The following is a 9800-nucleotide window of genomic DNA, read 5'->3' as shown; positions in this document are numbered from 1 at the left end:
GGACATGTGTCACACCCACACACAGGACATGTGTCACTCACACCCACACACAGGACATGTGTCCTCACCCACACACAGGACATGTGTCCTCACACACACACACAAGACATGTGTCCTCACACCCACACACAGGACATGTGTCCTCACACCCACACATAGGACTTGTGTCCTCATACCTGCACACAGGACATGTCACACTCACAGGGCATGTGCCACTCACACCCACACAGAACACATGTCACACCCACACAGAACACATGTCACACCCACACAGAACACATGTCACACCCACACACAGGACTTGTGTCACATCCACACATAGGATGTGTGTCACTCACACCTACACACGCTCCCATTCATGGCTGCAGCTCCATCCTCACACCTAGCCCAGAACTTCCTTCTCTTTCCTTCTTCAGCATAAGAGCTGCCCTGTAGGGTGGTGTGTGGGGAGCCCCGTGATGCCTTAGAGTCCCCAGGCATGTCCGGGCTGGGTGCCCCATCCAGGGGGTGTGCAGGTGCTGAGGGCAGTGGCCTTACCACCCGCCCATGCCTCCCCGGTGCTCAGGGGCAGAGACCTACCCTGGATTCTGTGGTTACCATCTCAGAGGCAGGCCTGGAGACTGCTCAGTGTCCTCAACAGAAGGGGCAGGAGTCCCTGATCCTCGGCTCCATCCCCGTTCCCTGGAGGGCTCTGCTGGTGTGTGGTGAGGGGACGTGGGCCTGCCCTCTGGTGCAGGGGGAGCACAGGCCGTGAGGCACAGAGGTGGTGCCAGTCACCAGTGTCCGGAGTGATCCTTAGTGGCAGCCAGAGTTCCTGCTTCTAGAAGGTTCTGGGTGCACTGCCCCTACTCCAGCGATCATCTTTGGAGAGCTGGGGTGGTGGGCGAGGAAGGATAGGAAGGCTTGATCCGCCTGGTGGTCACCCCAACTTCCCATAAGATGGCTGGGTTGTTCAAGGGACAGGAAGAAAAGTTGCCAAGGGCTCTGGCCAAGCGGCAGCTCCAGAGAAGTGGCTCAAAGTTTTCACCTGCAGGAACTGAGCCCCTGGAGGGGAATCCAGTCCCCTTTCCACAGTTAACCTGATTCCAGAAATGAGCTCCAGCCACTGCAAGAGGTGTTTGCTTGTGGTTCAGTTCAATGTGAGAAAGTGGGGGTTGTTAAAGAGGCTACAGGCATGGACATGCCGCCATGCACTCCCCAAACCTGCCTTCCTGTGCCGGTGGCACCCCAGATGCCTCTAAGGGCCCTCCCAGCCTTTGGTCTAGGAATTTGAGGTAGACCTGCCCAATTTCACCCCAAAGCAGACGCCTGGGAAGCTGGGCAGCTGGCAAATGGCCATGGTCCTTACTGCCAGTTCCCATTCTTTGAATGAGGGAGAGGTGTGGCCCTTGATGGCTTTGGAGGCCGGGCTGCCGCAGGTGGCTGTGCATCATCAGGTGGCTGTGCATCGTCAGGTGGCTGTGCATTGTCAACACATGCTGCAGTGGGGAGGGAATGTGGACGGCATGGGGACGTCTACCAGGAGCACCTGCTCGGTTTGGAGCGCTGCTTTGTGCATCTTTGTTTTAGGGCCTCCTGGTGTTTTTCCACCCCTTGGGAGGGAGCAATGCCTTGTGCAGCCCTCCTCCTCCATCCCCTTGTGCCCTCCCTTTCCCCAAGGAGCATCTACAGGTCCCTCTCACACCCGGCTGGCCTGGCCATGCGGTGGTTTGCTCATTCATTCACTCCTTCATCAACAAGCTTGCCAGCGCACCTGCGTGTCGGAGCTGGGTGGGTGACGGTGATCAAGATGGAGTTCCGGGCTGCTCTCAGGGAGTCCGGGGCCTGGCATGGGAAGTGAGTTGTCACCGCAACTGAATGCCTAATCATGGTTGAGAGGCACTAAAGGGGGCAGGAGCGGGGCGCTGTGGGCCCTGATTTGGAGACGGGGCTTAGGGACCCTTCCTGTGGAAGTGACATTTGGGGAAAAGAAGGGTTGTCCATGCAGAGAGCAGCTTGTTCGTGGGAGAACCCCAAGCAGGGAGAGCTGAGTCTGGGGGGAGGCCAGGAGTTGGACGGGGGTCGGATAGGGAGGATCTGGGGACCGCGGGTTTTGTGCCGAGTCAATGGAAAGCAAGTGAAGAGTTTTGCAACTGGGGAACCAAGATCTGAGTTGTATTCTAAAAAGTCACTACGGCAGTGGGGTAGAGAATGGAAACTGAGTGAGCAGGAGAAGCTGGGGCCAGCTAAGAGGTGTCTGCGGAGGGCAGGAGATGACAGTGGCCTAGGTGTCATGGTGGAGACGAGGTGGAGAGACGTGGGTGTGTTCAAGGTACCCTGAGGGTGGACCCAACTGGACTGGCTTTGAACGGGATGGGGTGAATGATCCAGTGTGTGCGGTGCTATCTCCCAGACCCCTGGTCTGAGCCGCTAGGTGAGCTGCTGGAAGGATTCGCTGTGTGCTCATCCGAGTGACTGGCCCAGGGTCCAGGGAGCATCTTGTGGCCGTGCCCTTCCAGCCTGGGACAGACGCTAATCACTGCTCTCCGTGTCCTCTTTCTAGCCCAGGATGGAGACCAGTGATTAATGTCCGTCCTGGATACTGAAGAGGGCAGTGGCTGCCCCAGGTCGGGTGTCCTGCTGGGTGCACATGTGGTAGGGTCCGTGTGCGCCCCTTTCGCCGGCAGAGAGTCAGCTCTGCCTGCCTCGAGAGACGGTGTCTTCAGCCGGGGCAGCGGGCACTCTGGATCTGGCTGGGATTTTCAGAAGCACACTCCTTTTCCCCTTTGTTTCAGATTTAGGCAGATGCTTCCTGGGAGAGCAGGGAGGGAGGGAAGGGTGTGGAGTTTAGAGGAGGGACACAGGGTGGTGGGCATGGGCTCCAGGAGAGGGGCCCTGAGAACAGGAGGGTGGGGCCCAGCCGGTGGGAAACAGGGTGGGAGGGGGGAATCAGTGAGTGGCTGCTTTTCCTCGGGCTCAGAGATCTGGGCAGGTCCTGCCTTGCATCCTTCAGCAGAGCCCGGGGAGGGCAGCGTCCTGGGGTAGACCCTGGGCCGGCACCTGCTCCCCACCCAAGGGTGACTGGTCTTGGCTGTTTGGGGCTGGAGGTCTTCAGGACAAGGAAAAGCGAAACCTTCATGGTGGGAACTAAACACAGCTGGTTTGCTCTTGCAGCTGCACGTGTCAGCAGGCTTCAGGCCTCCATATCTGGACATGGATGTTTCCTGTTGCTGGGCCCCAGGCTGGTCCCCTGTCCCTGGGGAATTTCCTGGGCTGCTTCCAGGGTCATGGCAACTTCCATCCGGCTTCCCTGCAGCCCCCCGGCCCCCACCCTGTTGAGTTGGGACACATCCTCCGGCTGCACGTGTTTGGCTGGAGGGAAGAGGCTGGTGGGGCCTGGATGTGGTCAGATGCGTGTGAGGGCCCAGGCGGGGAGGGGATGCCCCCATGCCCAGGGCAGCGGTGGTGGCCGTGATTGCAGGAGGCGTGGGAGGAAGAAGCTTTCACAGGGACCCGTGTTTCTCTGTGCCAGCCTAGACCCAGGCCCGGTCCTCCTGATCCCAAGTCCAGGTTTAGGTGCTGGCCTTGGGCACATCTGTAAATGGGACGGCCACACAGGCCCTGAAGCCCGAGCCAGTCATGGCTCCCTCTGAGGTCCAGGCCAGGTAATGAAGTCTCTAAGCCTCGGTTTCCCCACCGGGCACAGCCCCTGGTCCAGGGCTGCCTAGATGATGAGAGGCGGACTGTCCTCCTTCCTCTCAGCTGACCCGGCCTGTGCCTGGGAATCCTGGGAGCCCTGGTCCAGCCACCGCAGGGCCCGCCTGGCTAGAACTTCCCTCCCGACTCCTGGCAGGGGTGCCATGAGTGACACACAAACTCACTGAGCCCACAGGTCGCACAGGCTCTGGGTGGGGCAGGGGGGTCCCAGGTCACTGCCCTGACCATGCAGTCACCCAGCGAGCACCCCTCAGGGGTGAGCACAGCCCACCCACCTTGGCTCTGCCCTCCCGAGTAGTAACGTGCAGGGTAGGGGTTGCCCGGTGAAGGAACTTGGTACTGGAGTCCCCGGGGGGCACCTGGTCCAGCCTGGAGGGCATCTGATGTGGAGGGGGCAGTGAGGCAGTGTGGAGCTGCCAGTAACGGGGCTGCCTGCCAAGCCGCACGGTACCCCCCTCTCTCCAGAGCCCCCGCCTAGCCTCTCAGGTCCAGCTATGGCCTCCACCCTCACACCCTGGCCTTGCTTTCCCCAGGGAGCCCCAGGGCAGCTGCTGTCAACACTTGGCTCCCCACCTGCCAGGACCTTACCTTGTCCCCTCCCTGACTGGCCTAGGCCGGGGCCATCCCTCCCTGGGAATGGGGCCAACCTAGTAGGTTCTACCATCAGGGTCTTGAGGGGGGTCCTCAGCCGGCCCCTGTAGCTGTGCAGTGCTGACCACTGGGCAGCCCACCCCTCCCCACTGCACCCCCACCTTCCCTCCTCCCACCCCTCCCCAGCCCCCACTCCTGCGCACCTTCCCCAGGAAATGTCCTTGGCTCCTCCCCATCTAGGTGAAGTGAGTTAGGGCTTTAGTGCACTCTAGAGGGGTTCCGCCTAACCCCAACTGCACGCAGCCGTGGCTGGGGGTTGGGGGACACTGCAGCCACCATTGGTGGCTGGGCAATGTGTGACCCAGGATAGAGAGAACAGGGCTGGGGACCTGGCAGGCTGGGTGGGCTGCCTGCCCGAGAGACCCTGAGGCCTCACCTCCCTCTGCTTCGCCCGTCCTTGTCCCTCTCACCGATTTTCTCCTTCCCTCTGCAGCTGAATGCAGTGCCGGCTTCTGTCTTCACGGCGGCCGTTGTGTGCCAGGCTCAGCCCAGCCGTGTCACTGTCCCTCTGGCTTCCAGGGACCCCGCTGTCAGTATGGTGAGTGGAGCCCCTGGGGCACCAAGGCGCTGGTCATGGCCAGCCTGTGGGCGGGGGCAGAGATGTGTCAGCCACTGGCTGTCCCCAGCACAGCTGTGTAGGGCACACCTTGAGTGAACGGGCATTCTTCTGAGGATGTTCTGCAATCCCTCCACCAGTTCCCTGCAGCCCCTCTGAGGGTGTTGAGGGGAAGGGTGACCCGAGAGAGCCCCCTCAGTGGATGGTGCTGAAGCATATCATCTCGGCGCCCACCACGCCAGCCCTGCTGTTTATAAAAGGGGACGCTGGCCCCCTAGAAAGGCAGAGGGTGGCCAGGTCCCAGGGTCTCCAGCTGTGCTGCCACCTTGCCGAACTGTGGTTGTCCTCAGTGTTAAAAGATGGGGGACACCCCGGAGCCCTAGCCGAGGCGACTGGTTGAGTAACCGCAGCACAGCCTGGACAGGATTCCATCACAGGCCCCAAAGACCAGGTTGAAGCAGAGCTGGCAGTGGGGAGATGCTTGCAGGGAGTGGGGATGGGCTGAAAGCAAGCCACCGGGGTGACGGGATTTCTGTGAAGAAAAGTGCGTGCCAATGCGGGGAAAAGCGGCAAAGCCTCGTCCCGATTCCTGTGGGCCATGGGAAGCGGAGTCTTCCCTTCCTCTGTGGCTTCCTGCTCTGTCCCGGGTTTTCTTCATCCTAGCCTCATGCAGCCTGAGCCACAGCTGTCCCAATGGTATGAAACACTCCCGGTGGCCCTGGGGCTTTGGGACTGCTTGTGTGGTGGCCACCGGGGCTCCATGCCAGGCAGATGCCAGGGCAGAGTGAGAGATAGGCTCCGGCGCCCAGGCAGACAGCAGGGGGAGACTCGAGGAAATCAGAGGAATCAGGAGGTCCCCACGTTTGTGAAGGGCACCCCTGCCCACTCCACGTTCCGCTGGGGGCCGGGCTGAGGAGGGGTTCTCGAGAGGTGCTGGGTCACCCCAGAGTTCTGAGCTGGGTGCCAGCAGCCTGGGGCATTGGTCATTGTTGGAAAGGTGGACGGGTGGCGCTGGAGGGTTTATTGAATATCCTGTTAGCTGGGACGGCCCCTGCCGTGTCACCACGAGTGCCTGCTGCTTCCTGGATGCTGCGCGGCTGGGAGGGCTGCTGCCCCGGCCGTGGACTGAGATCCGGCTGTCTCGTGTGGACGAAAGGGCCCCCCTGGGTCCCCTGCCCTGTCACTGCCCTGCGACATCCAGGCTGCAGCTCCGGACCCGTCCCAGCTCCGAGGGCGGATGGGGGTCCACACAGGATGGGGTGGGCCCCGACTGTCACGTTTGGCCTCTCGGGAACTGTAATGATGGCCACAGGTAGGAGTTGAGAAACGCCCCGAGGGCCTTTCCGTCTCATTTGTCTAATCTTTTGGCAGTGTGCGCCGCTTCATTTCGGTTTCACACGGAAATACCAGGGCTGACTGGGCTGACTGGGGAGGTTTCCGGGACAGGGCTGTGGCTCACTGGTCAGCCAAGCAGAGCCTCCGGTGGTCTCTGTTCCTAGGGGAGGGCAAGGAGGAGGTGGCCTTGGGGGGTGGCCTTTCCTGGCCGTGTCCTCTGGGAGGGGATGGAGGACACCTGACCTGCCCCCTCAGGGCTGGCCTCCTGCCCACCGTCAGTCCCCTCCTCCCACCTCATCTTTGTCAGGAGCCTGCTCGGAGCCCCCTGCTCCATGAGACCCTGACACGCGGCCCCCGGGGCACCAGCAGGCACAGGGTTTGTAGGAGGCTCACTGGGGGCTGCACACCCTGTGGGGGAACTCGGCGTCTCGTGGGGGCAGGGTGCACTCAGGTGCCCTGTGCCCCACCAGTCTCTTGGCTCTGACTTCTGCGTCACAGACCCTCACGGCGCCTGGGCTCCAGGCTCAGCCTTCAGAGCAGCAGCCCCGTGCCCCGGCCACCGTGGGAATGCACCACAGAGCAGTGAGGCTGGAGGCCGGGAGCTCTCAGCAGCCCCATGCCCCGGCCACCGTGGGAATGCACCGCAGAGCAGGGAGGCTGGAGGCCGGGAGCTCCCTCCTGGCTCCGAGCCACTCTCTTTCTGTGTCACCTCATCAACTCCACACTTCATTTGCTTCCTGAAAGAGGAAACCAAGGTTGGGGAGACCCGGCAGCTGCTGGTGCTCAGCTCGCAAGTGGCCTAGCTGGGGCTGGAGCCAGGTCTGTCTGAGGGAGCGCCATGTACTCCCTTCTGGCCATGCTGCCACCTGCTGCAGGGACAAGCCTTGGTCCTGGGGGAGCTGCTGAGATTGCTTTGGAGAAGAGGGGAGCAGGGTCCCCGGCAGGGCAGGAGCGTCCCTACCTGTGTCTGGCTTGTGACCCTTGGGTAGTGAGCCTCCTGGGAGAGTGGCCAGTTAGGGCAGACGTGGCCTTCACAGGGGGCAGTTGACAAGCTGGCTGCCCGGCCTCCTCCCTGGTCATTCTCTCTCGGAAGAAGGGGAGGGTGTGGAGGCTGGGTGTGCAAAGCCGAGGGTACAGGGCTGAATTATGCGGGTCGAACTATGTAGGGTGAAGTGTGCGGGGCTGAATGATGCAGGCCTGGGCGTTCAGGATGGAGTGCGTAGAGCTGGGTGTGCCGGGCCAGGCCTGCAGGGTTGCATTGTACAGGGCCAGGTGTGCAGGGGTGGAATGTGCAGGGCTGGGCATGCAGGGTGGAGTGTGCAGGGCTGAGTGTGCAGGCCAGGTTTGCAGGACCAGGTGTGCAGGACCAGGCGTGAGGGGGTGCTGCCTGCAGGTGTAGCCCCTGCGCTTAGCGCTCCCACCTAGACCTCTCACCATCACCTTCCTGTCCCTCCTCCACTCTGGGTCTGGACACTGTAGACCTGGAGCTCAAACACAGTTGGGAATATTTAACTAACCCCCCAATTATAATTGATTCCAGTTTTGAAAATAAAAGCCAAATTTTCTGGTTCCCCCAAATTATTTCATTTGAACGACAGAGTCGGGGAGGGAGACAGGAACTCTCTGGGCGGCTACAGAGGGCAGTGGTGGGAAGGAGCCCTCCCCCTCCCCACAGCCCCAGCTCTCCCTCCTTGGCCCAGATGGGGTCAAGTCTCGGGTGTGCAGCAGGCGGGTGCTTTGCAGCAGTTTCCCTGAGGCCCTGAGAGCCCTTCCACAGAAGCAGCGGGAGCTGTGGGAGCACAAAGCGGGCCTGTCTGCCCCGAAGGTGGAGGGAGGGCCTGGCCTGGGGCAGGGCCTGCAGTGAAGTCTTCCCCGGCCCAGTGCAGGCCTTGATGCAGTCAGAGTCAGGGCCAGCCGCTCATTTTGTCCAGGGCTGGCTTTGGTATTCCCCAGGCCTGTGCCTGTGTGACCACTCCACCTCTTGGACCCCGGTCCCCCTTCTGTTCAGCAGGGAGGAGACACGGCAATGTTTTGTGCAGGTTGCGTGAGGCCCAGAGTGGGCCTGGCAGAAGGGTCGGGAAGTGGGGGTCGTGGCAGGGACAGCCATTGTGCTGGCTCAGGTGCAGGCTTTGTCCCCAGCTGCTATGGTTTGGCTGTGTCCCCACCCAAATCTCCCCTGGTATCTCCCGTAACTCCCACGTGTCGTGGGAGGAACCCCATGGGAGGTGGTTGAATCATGCAGGCGGGTCTTCCCCGTGCTGTTTTTGTGAGAGTGAGTAAGTCTCATGAGATCTGATGGTTTTGTAAGGGGGAGTTTCCCTGCACAAGCTCTCTCCCTCGGGCCTGCTGCCATCCGTGCAAGACGTGACTTACTCCTCCTTAACTTCTGCGGTGATTGTGGGGCCTCCCCAGCCACGTGGAACCGTGCATCCATTGAACCTCTTTCTTTCGTAAACTGCCCAGTCTTGGGTGTGTCTTTACCCGCGGTTGGAAAACGGACTCATACCCTGGCTCTTGGGTTAACTAGACACTGAGCACCCAGCTGCCATGTGGAGTCTCCCGGAGTGGTCCAGGGTTCGGAAGACCCCCCCAGGACTGCCAGTATCCTTGCCCTGTGGGTCTGCAAAGGTGGGAGGGAGACTCTAAAGACCCCCTCCCCTGTCCCTGGGAGGGCTTTGGGGTCCCATCGGGGCATCAGTTTCATCAGACCAACCAAGAACAATCTTCACAGCCAAAAACCTGGCCTCGTCCTGCCTTTGCACCCGGGTCCCACCGGTGTGTGCTGCTCTGGCAAGCGTGGGTGGACACCCCCACCCCTTCCCCAACACCCACTGGTGACCTGGGCTTGGCACAGAATCTGTGATGAAAAGACCGGCAAGAAAAAGTTGCTGAGGACAAATAACCTCCTAATAGATGTCTTTTGTACCACACAAGGTGACAGAAATCTCTGCAAATCTACTAATGGCTTGATCTGGTCTCAGCTGACCTCGTGGGACAAGGGCAGGCTCTGAGAAGTGAGGCCTGGGTCACCTCTAGGTACTTTCTTGGTTCAAGAACCTTTGGCTCAGGCCAGGCGTGGTGGCTCACACCTGTAATCCCAGTACTTTGGGAGGCCGAGGCAGGCGTATCACTTGAATCCAGGAGTTCAAGACCAGCCTGAGCAACATGGTGAAACCCCGTCTCTACCAAAAATACAAAAATTAGCCAGGCGTGGTGGTGGGCGCCTCTGGTCCCAGCTACTCAGGAGGCTGAGGCAGGAGGATTGATTGAACCTGGGAGGTGGAGATCGCAGTGAGCCAAGATTGCGCCCGATCGTACCACTGGACTCCAGCCTAGGCAACAGAGCGAGACCCTGTCTCGATCAATCCATCCATCCATCAATCAATGCCTTTGGCTCTGATTCCCTTCTGGGCCTCAGTTCCCCCCTGTCAAAGGGGCAAGTCAGACGGGTCTCTGGCACCACCACACTAGAGTGTTGCCACCCTCACTCCTGGGTCCAGGTGAGTGCTCAGGGCTCCAGCGATGCTTAGGAGAGGCTTGGCTGCCTCAGGGACTTCCTGGA

General features: G+C 60.7%; 1 protein-coding gene across 2 annotated transcripts in view; it reads left to right on the top strand.

Annotated features, from left to right (window-relative positions):
- Positions 1-9800, top strand: part of MEGF6 (multiple EGF-like-domains 6) — a 123118-nt gene that overhangs the window by 25312 nt on the left and 88006 nt on the right. For both annotated transcript variants that reach the window (XM_011956837.1, XM_011956836.1), the window contains exon 4: positions 4781-4885. In XM_011956837.1, coding sequence (XP_011812227.1) covers positions 4781-4885 — 105 coding nt within the window. The remainder of the gene's footprint in view (positions 1-4780; positions 4886-9800) is intronic.

Source organism: Colobus angolensis, unplaced genomic scaffold, assembly GCF_000951035.1.
Source record: "Colobus angolensis palliatus isolate OR3802 unplaced genomic scaffold, Cang.pa_1.0 Scaffold426, whole genome shotgun sequence".
Lineage (NCBI taxonomy): Eukaryota > Metazoa > Chordata > Mammalia > Primates > Cercopithecidae > Colobus > Colobus angolensis.
This window is presented reverse-complemented; position numbering and strand designations above follow the sequence as displayed.